Source organism: Colius striatus, chromosome 1 (assembly GCF_028858725.1).
Source record: "Colius striatus isolate bColStr4 chromosome 1, bColStr4.1.hap1, whole genome shotgun sequence".
NCBI classification, from domain to species: domain Eukaryota; kingdom Metazoa; phylum Chordata; class Aves; order Coliiformes; family Coliidae; genus Colius; species Colius striatus.
Window position 1 is genome coordinate 176,724,835 of NC_084759.1, and position 19,340 is coordinate 176,744,174.

Consider the following 19,340-nt stretch of genomic DNA (forward strand, 5'->3'; position numbering starts at 1 on the left):
TATTCTGATGATGTCTTCATTTCCCAACAGTTCTACAACAAAAAGCTCTCTGGTGCTGAAACTGACCTCACTACAAATAGTAGCAGAAAACATGCCTCACTGCAAGCACTTGCAATGTTTTCCTCTGCAAACACGCTTTCCTTTGTTTACTGTATTTTTAAGTACATGAGTGCACAGACCACCCACAGTACTAGGTAGTCTAGCACAGGAAAGGTGAGAGATAAAGCTAGGATTGCTTCCTTATATGAATATAAATTAATCTATCTGATCCACATTTGCTAGTGAGTCACAGCTCATCCTCAGTCAGTTCATGTCCCTGACAGGCTAACTTGTCCCAGGCTCTCCAGAAATCATGCAGATGAAAGAGCCAAGGCTGTGGTATAGGAATTACAGGACTGGAGAGTTAAAAAGGGATTTGCAAATCAAGTAGTAATGCCTGCCTTGGCTTAATTTAATTTATCATATTCCACTGCTGCTCCCCTCCACAGCAGCAGCAAATCAGTATTGTACACAGAAGCAGCTACAGTATGAGACACTACCTGATCTCCACTGTAGCACCTGGTTAAAAATATGCTCAGTATCCTTTGGGCTCTGACCTGCATACACTGAAACAAAGATAGGGATGAGTTTATAGATGAACATAGGATCTGGCAGCAAGCACACTAAGTCATTTCTCTGCTCTCTTTCTGCACCTTATCAGTGACATTTCCCTAACAGCACAAGATGCAGCACCAGGCTCACTGCATTTCAACTCCCCAAGGAAATTCACTCAGATCCTCCCAGGGATTACATTTTATCTGGCGAGGACCAGAGTAAAAAGTGAAAGCATTAGTTCATTTTGCACCGTGGTTGTTCAAATCCACAGACACTCCAACTCGACAGCAGAGAAGATAACAGATAAAGGGAAGGATTTCTCTAGAGTCTCTTAAAAGCCTCACCTTTGGGTTTGCTGATCATTTCAATAGCATTTATTACTCTGCAACATTACTGCAAGGAATACTTTGAAAATACGTTTGCTCTAAACCAGGCACAGCCTCTTTTTTTCCCTACATACATGCAGCCCTTTAAGAAATGTCTAATCCTCTTCATAGCATTACCTGCATTTCTTACTCCCTGGCAGAGAAAAGCAGACACCAACCTATTCCACTGTCTCCATTTTACACTTTCAGATCAGTTTGGCAATCCAGAGCTGGGGAGGGGGAAAGGGAGGAGAGGGAAATGCGCTGTTAGGCGTTTTCCTCTGCTATTGCCATTAGAAAACATGATGATTGGATTATGACTAACTATTGAACTAAAGGGAAGTGTTCCACCTAGAGACTGTCTTCATCAGGCAAGGCAACGGGAAGGCTACCTGCAAACGGACACGCTTTTAGGATTGAACATGCCTGCCAGTTCTGTGGTAAAAAAAATGATGCAGAGGTATTGCCCCCAGTAGTAATTAACAATGTTAATCTTCGTCTTCTTCTCTATGGTGATAAAAGGAGTCATTTTTATATTTAATTAATGCAGAGGATCATTTTGGAAACTGGCTAATGAGGCTCTGATCACATTACCATGAAAATGTGCATTAACACCACAACTGAGGAGGCTGCTTCACGTGTAGAGAATCCACTTTGTAATTAGCCCACTGTGAAATGAATCACGTCAGGATGAACTCGGAGGGAACCAGTCGGCAACGGGCACTTAGTTGCTGCTGTGCCAATAGACCACCAGCACCGTAAGCTGTTTTTCCTCCTCCGTGGTGCCTGTCAGCAGCAGCGCAGTCCAAAACTGCAAGCGTTCAGCCTCCGTCAACAGCAATGTGTCAAAGCCAGGACAAATTATAGAGAGGGGGAGAACAGCTGCTGAAAGGCACTAAACTTTAGCATGCGAGAGTCTGCAGTGCCAAGAAGAAGAAACAACAACAAAAAAAAAACAGCTACAAATCAAATACTGATTCAATAGGATCTGAGCAGAAATTATGGGCTATTATGGTATGTGCTTGTTTTGTCTTTTCTCATCTTATTCTGAAGGAGCTAGGAAGACATTAGCAGCACACTGCTACTCACACTGTATGATGCTGAAAGAGACACCAAAATATCTACATAGGATTAAGATCTTTGTCTAGTAGTAAACAGAAATAACACACACAACACACACAATGAATGCACAAGCAGCACACCTCATCCGTGGAAACCCTGTTGTACTCAGTACCTATTTAAAGGTGACAAGCACATTTGAGAATCATTTAAATCTTAACTAATTAATCTGAAAATTAATCTTAGCTAGCACAGACATGCCATAAAAACTTTGTTCTTTAACTTAGAAATACCTGAGATCACAGACTTAACGCAGCAGTGTGACTTATCTGAAATCTGTCTTATTACCAAAGCCAAGAGCTCTCTTAAAACATCACCGATACGGTTCAGTGAGACTGCTGCTATATGACTGACATCTTGGCAGAAGATGCACAAAAATGTTAAAAGAATCCCACAGGAAGTCATCTGAAGGGGGAGTGGCAAAAGAGCAGAAAACAACAGGCACCCAAAACAGTAATTATTATCACCCCCACCCTCTAAACAACTTAGCTAGCAATTCTTCAAAAAGGAAAAAAAAAATAGGCAAAGCAAAACAAAAGCATCTCTACTTACTCTCTGTAAAGAACACACATTTTTAGTCTGGAGATGCTAGTAATATCCTCTGCACTCACCTGTGAAACTTCATAGAGCAGTTTGTAGTGCTCCTCTCTCTTCTGAAAAGTGCAGAGATTGCAGCCCATCCTAATAGACAACACAAGAGCAAAGCCTCTAATTTCCCCAGCACTGAAAGGCAAATGCACTGACAGGGAATCACCCTCCAGACTTGACTACTGTATTTCATCAGTCACTCCAGCCCCGAAACACAGGCACACCACTGTTAGCTGGAAGCACAAGGCAGGGCAGTGTGTAGCAGCATGCTCTTCTTCCCTTTCCCTAACTATCTTACACTCACGTATACACACACAGAGTTTCGACTCAGTTCATGGCAACACTCCCCCTGTCTCTGCATCAGTGCACATGACTACACAGATTCTCACTCATGAATATTAATAGCCTCTCATTGATTATTTATGACAGAACGTGTTAGCAGGGAGGGGTGTCATAGCTGCTGCTGATGACAGATGAATATTCACTAATTAAGAAGCAAATGTACTGTGGTTAAACAGAATTCACTTGTGTCAATACCATCTCTGTTTATTAAGGTTAGAGGGACAAAGCCTCATGTATTTCACCCACATTCGCCTTAATTTTTATAGTAATTGTGAGTCTAATTCACGAATGGGGGTGGGAAAGGCACAAGTCAAGTCTTATGTTAGGTCTCCACCTTGTGCAACAGGGATCACAGAATACATTTCAAGCGTTTGCAAGCATTTTAGCAGGGTGCTTGTGAAATCCAAGCTGATGTTGCTGAAAATCTAAAGCAAAGAAGGAAGGAGAAAAAATGAATCCAGATGGCTATACTGCTAGCTTCACCTTTGACACTGCCAATTTTTAGCCAAAATTCCAGTGTACTCATAAAGGCATGAGTCTATAACAACTCATCACACATATCCAGTATTTGTGGAAATGCAGATGTGCCTGACCGGGCGCTTTTTACAAATCTATGCACATTATACTGTTTATTAAATAATCTCACACTCAAGTATCTTCTGGTGTGTAAACCAGATTATTAGTAATTATAGCCCCAGTTTCTAGAGAACTTCAATATAAACACCCTCTCAGACTCCTAGATATCAAAGCTTTTATTATAATGTGCCATTATTTCTAATTTTACCATTTGTAAATTAGATTTTAATGGCTCCACAATTCTCAATGTATGTATAAAGGCAAGGATGCATTTAAAATTAAAACCACACGTTAAATGCTAAGGCCAATGGAAATCACACTTAATTCCAGGCTGACATTAATTCCTACATTGTATATGTACATGTAATCCATTGGTAGCTATGCAAGATAAAAAGCTTGAGCCGTGACAAACAAGGGCAGAAACTAAAAAAGTTGCTTTTGCTTTATCACTCCTTCCTCAGCAACTCTGCTAATCAAGAACTATGTCCTTGTTTCAAAGCATCTTTAATCTGGAGGGGACAGCAGGTGGGATCAAAAGCAGAAATAATTACTTGGAAACCAATGAAACCAGTTAGTTAAGATTGACACTGGGCCCCAAAGAGTTGTAATTACTAAGCACTGATGTACAGGTACTTTTTTTTTTTTTTGGGTGCAGTTTCCTAAAAGTGCTTTGTCAAACACTTAAAATCGATAACAGGAAATGATTCTAATGAGCACTAATTGTTAACAAATTGGCTTTGCATCTAGCAGCACCTCAAACACAACCAACATCGGGTAGCAAGCAGATCAACAATCATGTGCTGCTTATCCATCCTGCCCCTTGGGATCTTATAATCTGATTTTCTGGGCCTTAATTTTACCTAACAGTCGGGATGAAAGCCAAGCAGAAAAACCTACAGGAAAAACTGGACCATTACTGCAAACTCTGCATATTACTGAAGTTTGCTAGAACTTCAACATAAATTACAGATAGGTTGATACTAAATCTTAATGAAATTGAATCTCTTTTAATAAATGAGCAGTCGAGGAATCAAATAATAGCCATTAACAGAGCAAGCTCTTCTTGTATCAGCTTCCAGCACTGTTCTGAAACACAATATTAAGTTTTCTTTTTATTTTTTGGAAGAACTTAAGCAAGCAGGTTTGGTTCTGAACTTTCTCAAAGTCTAAGGGTTTCAAAGTTGAAGCTTCCACCAGTTCATAACTGTTAGAAAGAATCAATGTCTGTTCTCCACGCTCCCATGAAATGCTGCTCGTGCTGAGAAGTTTAAACCCATGAAGCAAACATCAACTCAATCTTTGAAGGTTTCTGTATTGTGAGGTTCAGGAGTCTCAGATGTATAAATTTTGAACTTAAGAAAGTCAGATCAATGGGCTAGACCACAGTTATGCAAGGACAACCATGCCATCTTTCGATTAAGTGTTCTCTCCTTCCACCGACACAACTACTTCCTCTGACGCATCCTCACTCTGAAAAGTAAACTACACTCATGAAAGGAGATGTGATTTACCCTGGTAGAATTCTGATAGACCCTTAAAATTAGTTATGTTTAAAAAGGAGGGGGAAAAAAAGGATCCAGTTGTATAGGTACAAGAAACAAACAGACAAACAACAACAATAAAACCCCAACAGACAAAATAAGCAATGGAAAACAACAGTTAATCTTTCAGCAGTTTCGCCTGACAGTGTCTTTTCTCATTGCACTTCCTCTGGTTCTTTTGTTTCCTTCTCTGAAGGCGACACAGGTTTCTCCATTCATTTATCAAGTGGCTGCCCTCTGCCCATACAGGGAATGAAAGGGTTCTGTATTCTGCTTCTGTGGCCACTAATGGGCACAGTATGCAGGGACAAATAGATTTATTTGTGAAAGAAAGGTGTACTTCCAGGTTCTTGAGCTCCATCTAAATATGCTGCTTTGAATTTATGTCTGTTCAAAATACCAAACTTTGTGCAGCATGGAACAACGTGTGAGGCAAAACTTGATTGAACTAATGACTAAAAATGAAACGTATGATGTGCTTTCATCAAGTTGAATTTGATGATGGGGAGAAAACAATCTCTCGCTTTTCTTCCTCCTCTCTTTTTAATCCCCCTCTCATATGAAATTTGTAGCTAAAGGGACCAAAAAGGTACTAAAACATAATCAAGTAATTCTTATTCTACATATAATTCAAAGATATTTGAATAATTCAATACTTTTCCTGATTGTGGAGTTCTCCATGTTGATCACCTACAACTTAGTGTTACGATAAAGACTAAAATCGTAATTTGTAGTCAAACCAGGAATACAGTAATGGAAAAGGATGGAGTTTAATTTCAAGAGAGTTACAGCAAAATTTCTGTTAACATTTTCAAACAAGGTGCCCTTGTTTACATCCCCTAATTCATTTTAAGTATCTAGGAGATGACTTGCATATTTGCTACACAGTTTCCTCATTGAGATATAGAAATGTCTAATTATAAGCATCCATGCTTGAAAGTTTAACACTGAAAAAAATTCAAGGCAATGGCACTACAAATTAAAAGCCACTCAGTCCTTTATATCCCTTCATCACACAGCTAACAGACATAACATACAATATAACCTTTGTTTAAAGTGACGACTGTGAGGTTGTTGGTCCAAACTCAGTGGTGAAACCCAGTGAGGCAAATGTGGGATTCCAAGTTTCCTTTGCATGCCCTTGCATTTGTATCCTCCTCTTGAATTTACCAACCCCACTGCATTTAGAAATTTTGAAAAATTCACAGAATTTTAGCTTACAGAATAGATGGCAATGCAATTTATAGTCTAGGGCTGCATACCTGTAAAACAAAAATATCATAAGAAAAAGGGAGTTGGACAAACCCTTTGCTTATCCTCATCGTCCTAAACAAAGCCTTGAATTCATAAGGCTTGACCTCAGTCTGGATAGATCTTTTAGTTCATTGTGATAATTAAGTGGTTTTTGTGAAGCCACAGCTGCTGGAATCAGGTGACTGTATGCATCAGTCAGTTTGCATATTAGAAAAAACAGGAATTTTCCAGCGTTGCAGAGAAAAACTTAAAGACATTCAGCAAATGTAACTCAAACACCCAGGATTTGCATACAAGCTAACCAGATTGAATTTATGGTAACTTAACGATGTGTGTTATCCAGTACGCTAAACGAAGGTGCAGATTATAGGAGTACAGAGTCATTGAAATAGGCTTAGTCTCCAATAGAAAGTATTTTGCAAATGTAAAAAATGGAAAATTTAACCTCACTCCCATAAAAGAAACATGAAAATTTAACTCAAGATAAAAACGTACTACACATTTTCCACAGACATCACAACACTCTTATAAAATGCATAATTAAAAAAAAGAAGAATATGTATCTACAATAAAATGCAACATCAGCATGAACATTAATTGATGTTCATAGGAAAGACGTTTGTTTAAACTCATATCCTTTAGCACAGCTATCAAGACTTCATGCACTGCTATCAAGACTTCATGCACTGCTCAAATCACAGAAAGAATAAGGGTGGTAAGAGAAAAGCCAAATGTGGAATTCCCATGTTCTGTATTTCACAGGAGGATTGCCATTTATTTGAGGAGTATCCAGGTCTACCTCATTGTAAGTCAAATGGGCTTCATATGTGGAATCTTCCATTAGGCTCAGATGCCTCCTGGAAGGCAGGGAACACCTACAATATCATATGACACAAGTCCAATCTATTGATTTTTTTTTTTCCAATCCATGGTTACATTGACATAGATCTATGGGATCTATGGTTCAACATGTCTAGAGAGAAATGGAATGCAAACACATGAGAAACCTTCTCTGCCATATCTGCTTATAACACAAAAGCTACTTGTCCTTTTTGTTCTGCAGAGAACAACAACAACAACAACAACATCAAAAGTCTCTGTTTTTCTACCCCTTCCATGTGAACAAGCTCACTAGCTTTCTCTCAGAAAAGGACCATACCTTTATCAGGTCCATCAGCCAAACTTCAAACTGCTCAGATACCCTTTTTCCTTTCTGAAAGTTTCATTCAGAATGTTCTTTTCTTGGTTTTTACCCTGAGTGGCTTCCTTACTATTTGTTAAACTGCTGTCATAATCAATTACAGAACCATTGCAGAACACTAAATGATGCCTATACTGAACTTTAAGGTCTCAGAAGACATTAAGACATCATGTGGATGGTGTCAGTTACATTGAGAAAATCAGCCAATACTGGCCCTAAGAACTTTCTCTAATGACTTGATAACAACTTCTAGAAGAAACAGGACTTTCTCTTGACTTTACCTCATCAATCAATTATAAGGAACCTATCTGACACGCCTTTACTTTTTAACTATGTGATCATGTGCAACTTGACTGACAGCTCTTTACTGCACTAGGGAGTTTCAACACTATGAGGTGTACAGAGTAGAATTGCTCAAAAATAAGCTTGAAAGGAAAGGACAAACATTTATTCAGGATAGCCAAAGCTGAAATGGCTGGACAGAGCTGTAGAAAAAAACTCTGAATAAAGATAAATTTGGATATGAAGTACCATGTCTAAAAGCATTAAATAATACACTTAGGGAACATTGCTAAAATATCCAGAGTCCTGGTCTCTAAAGTAGTTGTTTTAGAAACCAGAAATTATTTCAGAAAATAGACTTGGAGCTGTGGACAGCTTCTTTGAGCTATAGGTTCAATGGTTAACCACAGTAAAAAGTCAGGCAGAACGTGAAGAATTTTAGGAAAAGACTGACACTGGAACAGAAACTGCACATGAAACGGCACAAACACCAGCAATACTCACATTTGAATACAGACAGCAGTCCTAGCCTTTCCACCTCTGAATCATTTAAAGGTAATGGAAGAGCTATGAAGGACAGTTGAGAAACACAAATGTGTAATAGTTCACTTTCCTTGCATCTTTCATCTTATTCTGTAATTTTTTCCCCTCATTCAGAAGCTATTCCTTCTCACATTATACAATAAAATAATCAAACAATATCTTTAAAGCAACAAAAGGAAGTCTGAGGGTTTTTTTTTTCCAAGTCATTTGACTGTGGCACTCATTATCAAAACTTACTGGAAGCAAAAAACAGAAAAGAGTTCAAAAAGGTATTAGACAACTTTATGACAGATAACTGTCAGTAGTCATCTGCCTGCTTAGGAAGCCTGTAATTCATCGACTCCTGGGAGCCATGAGAGAGTACAGCAGAGAGGTTTCTCTCCATACATCCCATTGCCGATATCTTGCTTGTGTTTTATTGTTGGCCCCTTCAGAAATCTAATATTGGCAATATGATCCCTTTACTAATTCAATTCTAAAGCTCTATATTTACCAGTTCTTGCACAAAAAGCTAGAACATGTACTAAACTGAAAACTTCTTAACTAATATTAACTGGTAATACACCATATAGTCCAACTCCATTACAAGGCTTTATTAACGATCACATAATGACTTTAGACTTCAAATATGTTTGTAAAAGTACATTTAATCACTGTCCTCACTGGCTTTGAAGCTTTTCAAGATGCATCTGGTAAAAAAAAAAGAAATTAAAAATCTGGTTTTTTCCTTATACTTGAAGATTAAATCTGAGCTGCTTTTTTTTTCATCTGTGTGGGAAAGAAAGACTGTCTGGAATTGTGATGTTACATGCCAAGTTCAGGCCCAGACCAAACAAAGGCAATATCAATGAAATGCCTCAAAGAGAAACAGCTCACAGTACAAAACTGTAATTCAAATGCTGAAGCAGCAGGAACTGGTTCAGAGGATGAGAGCAGCAGTGAGGACTCCTTGGCTCTGTTCTTTTTTCTGATACTTGCATCATTAGCAAAGCTCTTCCTTTTTATATTCTTATAAAATAAGTAACATCTGTCTTGCAGAAGCATTAATTCAATGAAACTTGTAAGACTTTTTAGAACTTTTCAAAGACTGTATTATGGAGGGATGTTACACCCACCCAAGTTCTCCTGAGGCCATCCTTGCAGTCTCCAGCACTCAAATGTAATTAAAATGTCTTGTGTGGTTCCTTAATTAGAAGTTTTAAGTAATACTCACAGTGTGCTAATCAGTATGAAAGTACAAAGGGAAAACTTACTCTTGACTTGAGAAAGTCCCTTCCTAAAAATGACAGTCACAGCAATTTGTGGGACTACAGAAACTAAACAAGATTTACTTAGGTCACAGTGATGATTGAACATGTCTTCATCCCAGAGTGGATACAATATAGTAGCTAGAGGTAGACTGTACTATTTCCTTTTCAGTTGCCTTCCAGTTTAAGTATCATTAGTTGGATACATCTACAAGAGCATTTTTTGACACAACCTGGTATTTCAAAAGTGAGGTAAACACGCTGAGAAAAGTATAGTAGCTTGTCATGAATAATGCACTGCCATTACAGACATATTTACCAATACAGACATGTCACCGTTCACTTTCAAAGCTCATACAATTCACAATCCAGAAGAACTGCTGAGGGATACATGCAATATAATAGAATATTCTATCATGCCCTGTATAGAAGGTCTACTGTGCCCTAGAAGAACACTCCAGGATTAGGGAAGTTTTCATGGCCTTGAATGGATTTTCATGCTCTTGAAGGCCAAAAGGAGACTCATACTGAATCAGGCAACAAAAGTAGCTGCTTTCCTCCATCGCAAAGCATAAAAACGTTGTAATATAACCATCAGAAGTTCATGTTACCACAGTAAAAATAATTTTGCAACACAGAAATGACCTAAGTCTTTAAAGGAGTAGTGAGGCAGACAACAGTTCATTAGTTTTGTGTAACTTCTTCACCTGGCTTCATCACCCTAACATCACTCTCAATTCATCACCACCTTCATCACCCTAAAATTAGTATTAGGCGATGTACGTGATTGAATCTCAAACCTGGCTCCCAATCTACACCTCACAGAAGGATGGAGGCAGGAGTAGCACAACACAATGCTGCAGGAGGAACTGTCCACACCAGTCCCATGTTTGACAGCTGGCTAGTTTGATTTAAAATTACATTTTGAACTGAAATCAACTCTGTTGATGGTCATTAACTGACTACCATAAAAGCACCATTAATTCTGTTGTACTCAGCAAATGCTTTGTAATGATCTAAAACTAATGCGTCTCCCCCCCTGTAAAATCCCCAAAGCATCAAAGGTTTACTTTGTACACTGCTTGAGCTTTCTAAAGCTCAAAATCTCTGCCAGTGCACCTGCTTTCTGGAAGATCATTAGGTAAAAATCCCAACGAAGCCCAATTAACCTGGCTTTAGTTACCTTACCGTCTGCTCTAGAAGAAAATTGATGTTATTAGATGTGCCTTTCTCTGAAAATGGTGGGTGTTTGGTTACCGTGCCAGCTGTCTGGGGGGTGTGTGGGCTGCTGGATGCTGACCTGGCTGGCCAGAGCTCAGGCATGGCCCTGTGCTGGCTACCCTACTAGCCCCCTGAAGCCCTCGCAGCACACCATGCCTCAGCCTTGCCAGCATGCACATCCTCAAAAACCCCAGTCCTTCTGGGCCACCCAGGCTATCATGAAACAGCAACACCAGAGCTGAACTCGGGAATGAGGAGTTAGGAAGCAAAATGAGAGAGTGAAAAAAATCCCGCAGTGCCACACTGATGGAGACAAATGAAATCTGAGTAACAATGCCTTTCTTTTCTATTTTGATGTCCTGTGGAAAAGAAATCAGCATAGCAAATCCTGCTTTACCTCTGAAGGAAATTTCAGATCCTTAGTCTGAAATCTGTTTTTTCCTCCTGGAATAAAAAGTCAAATCAAGAGCCTGTCAGCTTCACGGGAGAGATTTGTCACATGCCAGCGGTTTCTGGGGGTGGGTGTCCACCTGGCCCTTGCTAGAGGGCCACCTCTGCCACACAACCTCTGCTCAGTTGCTGCTTCTCCTCTGCTCTACTTCATAACAGCATGCTAGGGCTTCTAGCTTGTCTGAGCCCTCTGACATGGGGATTAAAAACACTTTCTGAAGACAGCTTAGAAGGACAATGTAGAGTAGAGGAAAAGCATTAATTCACATTAATTTGCATCGTTCTTTGATGTGAAGTGGTTAACTAACATATAGCACAAAAAACCATCTGAAACCCTGCAAACACCAAAATCACTTAAAAGAAACCTTCAGGTGGGAGGCAGGAATTGTAGAGGCATAAGTGTTACTCAATTTACCAAGACCGAGGCAGTTAAAAACAGTGTGTGTGTTCTGAAGATGAACCCCAAAGATGAACCCCTTAGCAGCCTTCTTCACTGGTAAGTATTAATAGATGAAATAGTAGCAATACGAATGCAATTAATCTGAGATGAAAATCGATCCCAATTAAACTTTACAAAGTGAAAACACTATCTCCCTGAAGTTCTGTATTTTGGATTTGAAAATATGCTCCTCTTGAAATACATGCCTGAGGTCCCTAGTATACTTTGGTTGTCAATACCAGCCATAAATAAAGATAAATCAGAGTTTAGAACAGAGGAATACGATAAGAAATGAAACAGAAATATCCTGCCTAAACAATCTCTTCTTTGTATGTCTCCACTGATGTCCTCTCCAGTCCTAGCGATGAGAAAATAATGATCTTTAAGGGTCTCTCTAACCCAAACCATTCTGTGATTCTATGATTTATCTGAATGTATGTAATTACTAGGAAATGTCCACCCTGCTTTGCCCAACAGTGCAGCAAGTGCTCTTGGTACCCTTATACTTTACCAAAAGCAAACAATGCTATTTCTTAAAAATAAGAAAATAAACTTATATCTTGGCAGGAGAGATATTTTAGGAGATATTGTTTGGAATTCTCTGTCTCAAAAAGTTCAAAGACATTTTTACAACCTTTATCAGGTCGTCCAGTAAGTCAGATCCCATTCTTACATTTGTAAGAGCTTAAAGATGCTCACAAACACGTGCCTCCTCTATGCCCCCGCACCCACTCATCCACTTGCCCACTCAGACCAAAGCACTCTGTTGCAATATAAAAATAGATATACCTAATCTCATATACTCCAGAGACAATTTTAGTACTACAGACTCATTTAACCTCAAGAGGAAAACAGTGAGCTTCAGGCCAGGTGGGCATCTCCTGTGGCTAAATCTGTCCATGCTTCTATTTGTCCATAAGAAGTCAGTCCCTACTTTCTCAACCTGTCGTCTTCAGAGAGGAGAGTAAAGTGCTCTCATTTATCACGTAGGAGGACGTAACATCTGTAAAAAAATCATTTTACTTACTAGACTTCAAATTACAGGCGGTTGGTACGCAGGTGTGTACACTGGAGGAAAAAGTAGCATATTTCCAAGACTCACTCATGTGACTTTTACAGAATTACACTTCTCACTTTATAAACCAGAAAGTTTTTTAACAGAAGGGAAAATATTTAACCTTCTCAAAGTCAGTGTTTATTCTCTTCTCTGTGATTGCTCCTGTAGAGATATGAAACAAATCACAGGAAAAAGAAAAAAAAGAAAAGAAAAAAAATCAAGAATAATAACAGATTGGGGGTGGGGGTGGTGTTTTTTCTGCAAGACCTTCACATCTAGTTTGAATCTCATTTCTATTCAGTTCTTGTGCAGGACACTAGGATTATATGTATCAACTTAATTCAGTGATAAGGAAATCCTTACTATAAATCCTACCATGTGGGACAAATCTGTCAAGATCTTGATTATCAAAACAAATGAACAGACAGTAAAATGTGACATACATAGCATACACTTTACATGATAAATTAGCCCTCGCACAACTGACAGACATACTGTAAAGGGGATGTTAAGGTTGCTATGGCAAACAATGTCTTTCCTCCCCCAGCTCCTGCATTGCAAGTTTTCCTAGACAGTCATTGACTTCTAGCAAAACACAACACATTTTCTATGGTTCAACACTACCTGCATGTAACAAGACATATTTGTCTGTCCCACTGTAGTCTTCTTCAAAAGATACTTCCTTCAAGAGTGACCTCACTGTGTCACTAGAATGACTAGCCAGAAGCGGTAAGGTTGTTCTATTCCTCTTTGGCAGAGGTTGTTAGAGGTTTACTGTAATGCTTCAGGGATCCAAACAGTGATGGTCAAACATATTGGGAAATGTACTTTATCATTCAGCAAGCAAAACATTGCCAGCTCAAACAAGAGATGGTCCTCTTGTTAGGGACATGAATTATAATTCAAGTGTTTTAGCTATCCACAAGTTTGGATGCTGCACATCTCCCAGAACTGGGTTATCACGTAAGAATGGAGTTTTTTTAAGAGATGTTCCCACTTTCAGTTGGAATAAAAATCATGAAAAAAACCCCATGATTTCAGCACACTTCTCATCCAAATGGTGTTTGGAACTCCTAAGGCAGAAATCAGGGATACATTTAAGGAAATGGAGCTAAATTTACTAAATTGAGAATTTAGTGAAGCTTCCTTAACAGCTATTCCTGTTAACAAGACATAAGCATGCACCCAAGAGATCTCCTGCACAAAGACCAAAACACTGGAGAGAATAAAAGGTCTGAGTACATTCCTGACACAAGATATTCAGAACCTAAATCAGGATGAGCTCATCCTTGCTGGAGAAAAAAATATACGAGCCTTATATGGTAATCGTGACAACTTCTCTGATTACTCCTTCTGGAAAACTGTCAGAAATTCAAATTAGCTTCTCTTGGCTTTCTTAAGAAAACTCATAAACATACCTGTGTCCTCTTTGACCAGAAAGGGGGTACTGGCTGACCACAAACTCTCATCTAGGTGTTAATTTTTCTGCTTACAGACTGTCATCTTTCTTTTAAGTTACGAGAGATAAGTGTACTGATCCTCAGGTGGTGGGATGCTGTGACCACATCAAAATCATCATGTGAAATATGTTCAGGTTTCTGTATGTCTAAGAAGGACTGCAAAAGGTGCTTGTGTCATCTTTTCACTTCCTATTGCAGTTGATCATATAAACATTTCACAAAAGGTCACAATTCAACTGATACAATTAATCATTTAGGTGCTTTCCTGAATACGTGCTATCCTAATGTCAGGTTAAGTGATAAAATAAGGATGAGAAGCAAAGATCCTGAAAAATTGTTGTCCTCAGCTAGTTTGTCTAAACCCTCTCAGTACTAGTGGAGAAAAGGAAAACAATTTATATAAAGCTCTATTTTCTGTTTGAAAGTATTTTTTATTCCTTCAGGCACAAGCAGAAGAGCAAACAATTCCAAGCAAGTAAACCAGATTATTTAAAAATCATTAAATTTAACTTGTACAAAAAAATATTCCACATGTCAGTAAACTGTTTACATAACAATAGAAGTCGAGTTTCATACAGAATTTTTCATACAGAGATAATAGAGTATCTCACAAAGCCAGGTAATGTTATCACCATCTTACAAATGTGTGAATAAGATGGAAATTGAGCAATGCATAATACTGAAATATGACAATTTTCAAACTTCAGTACTAGTGTATGAAGCACCAAGAAGCTCCATGGTGAGGGAGGTACCAAGCACCAAGCAGATGACGGCAGAGCAGTAACACACCAGAGGTTGGCATCTAATTAATTTCAGCAATTCTTTGGGATAATAAAAGTGTTTTGAGATCTTTATATACATCACAAAGAAATAAAAATGATATGACACTAAACACTATACAAAAAAAAAAATCTTTGAAGGTAGTTCTTGCAATAAACTACAAAGAACATAAATAACAGAATTTGTACTACCTTTCAGCCAGCAACACAAACCTATGCAGTTTATCATATTTTCTCCTTTCTTCAGTGTATGTCAGACTTTACCTTTGCATATCCTGCTGCATATTTTCTTGTTTCCTATGCCCAGCCTTTCCACAACTCTGCATGTATTTCCCCATTTATCCATCCAGGACTTCAAAAAGGCCCCTGGCTGCAGGATACTGCTTTTGTCCATCACGCCCTGCTCCTTCCCAGATCTCCACCTTATTTCCCCTCACCTTTGGCTTCAAAATTTCCCCTGCACTCCCAAGAGCTGAACTCTAAGACGACTCCTCATGTTGAGTGGAAAGCTGTGGAGACCTTTTCAGACTGTACCCAGCGCCTGGCAGATGGCAGTGCTGTCCAAGGCCTGCAAAGCACAGGCTGGGCGCAGCTGTGCTTGTTGGGACTGCTCCCCGGGACAATCCCAGCATGGGTGTTAAAGCAAGCAACAGCTGCACACCTCCTTCCTGCACACTACAAAATAAACCAGGATGCCTGGGTCACAGGTTTACCTGATTTTTTGTTGTCTTTCACCCTGCTTCAGAAGACAGTCTGATCAATGCTATTTCGCACTTTCCAGTGCAAGCTTTACTTATCTAACCCCTGACTAAAAATAGATCCATCAAAGCAGCACCAGGGGAGGCAATATTTATCCCCTGCAACACACAGGAAATGTCACGTTACAATTTCTTCCCAGCTTTCCTCTTCTATTAGGAGAGGCGAGGAAGGAGGAGAGGGAAGGAGGACTTGCACGGCTGAAGCAAGAGCCAGCACTGGAAACTGATATTGTGTATTTATCCACTCACATTAAGTATGGAAGAGACAGTCACACTTCGTGCTCCCTTGGCACTCTTGCAAATTCTCATCCTTTCCATCTTCTAGTGGGTGACAGAAAATAGCAGTTACTGACAAATGCTGGGGGGAAGCATAAGGCCTAATCAATAAATAATAAATGCATTAATATCTCTACGAGTCCTTCCTTAAAGTCCACACTAAGCAAATATGAGAATCCCCATAGGAAACTGTCAATTTTGTTCATCAAGGCAAATAAATGAACTATCATACTGCTTCCCTGCTTTTCCTTAATAATCTCAATAAAAGTTGCCAACAGAACACATTCATTTGCCCACTCAAGACAGCTTTTCCCTTGCCAAATGCCCCAGTGTGAATGGAGGCAACCAGAGAGGCCATGGGAGCATCGCCCTGCAATGCACACACAAGGAGGTACCTAGCACCCACGCACACAAGGAAATAAGGCTTTGTCATTCTGTCACACAGGTGAGAAGCTTGCTCTTTACATACAACTGACAGCTACAAGGACTGCTACGTGGATCTGATGCGAAAAGTTACTTGTGCCTCTTCAAGCACCTACTTGTTTCCTCTCTAGCCATCTGCTCTTATTCCTTCTTATCTTCTTATCTTGATGTACTTTTCTCAAGGACAGTTTTTCAGTTCTCTTCAATGGTGGGTTTATTGCTAACCCCTTTGGTGCCTTCTCCAGATTGCTTTTCCATATGGAACCAAAAATTCCCCTTGAAAAGGTTTTCTTCTCCCACTTTTGAACAGATTATTCCAGGAAATTATTTTTCCAAATGACATAATACAGGAATCCAAGCCACTCTAAACTTAAACCACAAGTGGATGAATGTAATACACACGGCTTCTAAGACTTAACAATTCCAACTCAGAGCCAAGAATTAGGACCTGAAAGTATTTCTGTTGATTTGAACAACTGAAAACATTTTACACAGAAAGTACATACTGAGACTGTAATTGGACATGCTGTAATCAAACACATTTTCAAAAGCTGCAGAAGCAAATGCTTACCTCAAGAAAACAAAGCAGGGCATAAAATAATGCTGCTTGAAGTAACCACCCTGGAAGCTCTCAGTTTGACCTTGGGTTACAAAAGAAGGAGGACCTCAATGCCTTCTCATTTCCCATGTTAATCCCTAAGGTATCACTTTGCATGACTATTACTACATTTGCAGAGTGATCCATGAATTTCCCTTCAAAAACCACATTCTCTTTGCAGAAAACTATACAAACTGAGTATTCACCACCTTCCCTGGCACAAACAAGAGATCTGTTTCCAAAGCCAGTGGCCCTGTAAGCATCTGTCTTGCATTGTCTGCTAATTGGACTCAAAACGTACTGAAACAGTCTGCTGGAAAAGAGGCTCCTTATCTTTATGATCCAAAAAAATTTTTAAAAGGAAAAAGCAACTCCTGTTGTGAATGATAAGAACGAGCATCTTTCAAATACTGTTAATAAAGTGATAAGAATTACCTTCTCTTCACGTCTGTAATACCTCAATCAGCAAGGACTACTCCTCTCTCCCCAAGCCTCAATTTAACATGCCTTTTATTGACAGTATTACTTACCAGAGATATATATTAGCACTATTTTTTTTTTCAAAACAGATAAATCTTGCCAAAATAATTACTAAACACATCTTTCACTGCATAGCAAACCAGAGTCTCAGTTCTGAAAACTCGCACCATTAATAAATGACACACTGCAGTAAACTAATTGTATGTAAAGTCAATGGGTGCATGTTTAAGAATTTTAATTACCATTCTGTGATTGCTTTATATTCAATACGTAACATGCAGGTAACACAGCCTTTATGATGATAAGCAGTTTAATTAGAAAGCAAAGATAAGAAAAAAATGCCTTTAAGTTACTGCATTTGTTCATGCTGGCCATGCGATAACTTGAGCACGTAGCTTTCCTCAATGTTCTAAAACATGAAATGCTAATTCTGCTTAAATCTTTGCTTCCTCACACTATAACAATGGCTTTGTATGTCATTTGTGTGTCTCTTATGGGTGTCAACAGCATCATTGAATTTGATCATGAGCCTGAACCCGTCGTTAACCTCTGCGTGGGTTCCCAACAGCGAGTCAGGCCCAGGCTCTGCGGTCAGCGTGAGCGTCCCGGCAAGCAAAGGCGAGCGAGCCCGGGCTGTGTGCTGGCAGTGGCATGCTTACCCCTTCAGCTAACTGTCTCGGAGGATGGCCATTGATTTCCTAGTTATTATGAACATGAAATTATTGAATGACAGATGATAGAGTGTTAGGTCCTACAAGTATTTTCCCAAATGGGTTATCTAGACAGCGTTGCCATAGCAACAAGGCTGTTTGACAGCGCTTATGACAAAGAAGTCTTCGCTCAGAATTCAGCTACAAAATAGATCCTTCCTACCTTTTCCTCCCCTGCCCTATCCAGCATTTCCTGAACACCACCCCAACCTACACTTGCAGCTGGCTATGCTGTCACCAGCCCTCCAGGAGAGAACCTTATCCATGGCGGGGCATGATGCTTTTGACCAAGATAATGTTGATCCCCATAAGACAAAGCGATAGGTCTGACAGTGTCAAATCCATGGGGAATGCAAGTTCTGCATCCAGATACATAACTGAAAGCCCAGAAGGAATCACACTTACAAATCAGCCACTGCTTTACACAGCTAAAAGTTAAATAATCACTTGCCAGCACGTCACTTCTGTTGCAGGAATACAGTGAACTTCTTTAAGGTTTGGGTTTAGTTGGGGTTTTTTTGATTGTAATGAATTAGGGTTTGGTACAGAATGGTTTCTTCATTCATGGATAGCTTCATAGTCCAAAGTACGAGTATGCTCACTTCCATTTTCCCCAAAGTAGCACACATGCCCCTGCACCCCGGCATCATCCTCGCCAGAGATGACTTCACAAGCAGTGCTCTCTAAGGAGCACAGAACCACAACCCCATACCAAAGCAACAGAGCAGGGATGTTGCAAAGGCTCAGATCAAACAAACACCAAAGCACAGAAAAGTTTCACCTCTGGAATACCTGCTTAAGCTTAACATAACATGAATAGCCTAAAATAAATCCCCACTACACACTTTCTGCAAGTGCTGTCACATTTCCTCAACTTTTCTGATAATTCTAGAAAATATCTTTCATCTGAGCTTAGGACTCCCAAAGAAAGCTGCTTCAATCAAAAAATAAAAAAAAACAAAACAAAAAATGTGACTCTAAAATTATGGACAATAATAGGGTATTTCACTGAAGCTGACTCACTCATATTTTAGTTC

General features: G+C 39.3%; 1 protein-coding gene across 3 annotated transcripts in view; it reads right to left on the minus strand.

The window, feature by feature from the left end:
• The window catches only part of PDZRN4 (PDZ domain containing ring finger 4), a 240,483-nt gene that overhangs the window by 94,562 nt on the left and 126,581 nt on the right, over nt 1-19,340 (minus strand). For 2 of the 3 annotated variants that reach the window (XM_062020472.1, XM_010197521.2), the window contains exon 1: nt 2,690-2,758. The exons of the other annotated variant lie outside the window; for it this stretch is intronic. In XM_062020472.1, the coding sequence (XP_061876456.1) occupies nt 2,690-2,758 (69 nt within the window). Of the gene's footprint in view, nt 1-2,689; nt 2,759-19,340 lie in introns of those variants that run through there. 3 annotated transcript variants of the gene reach the window in all.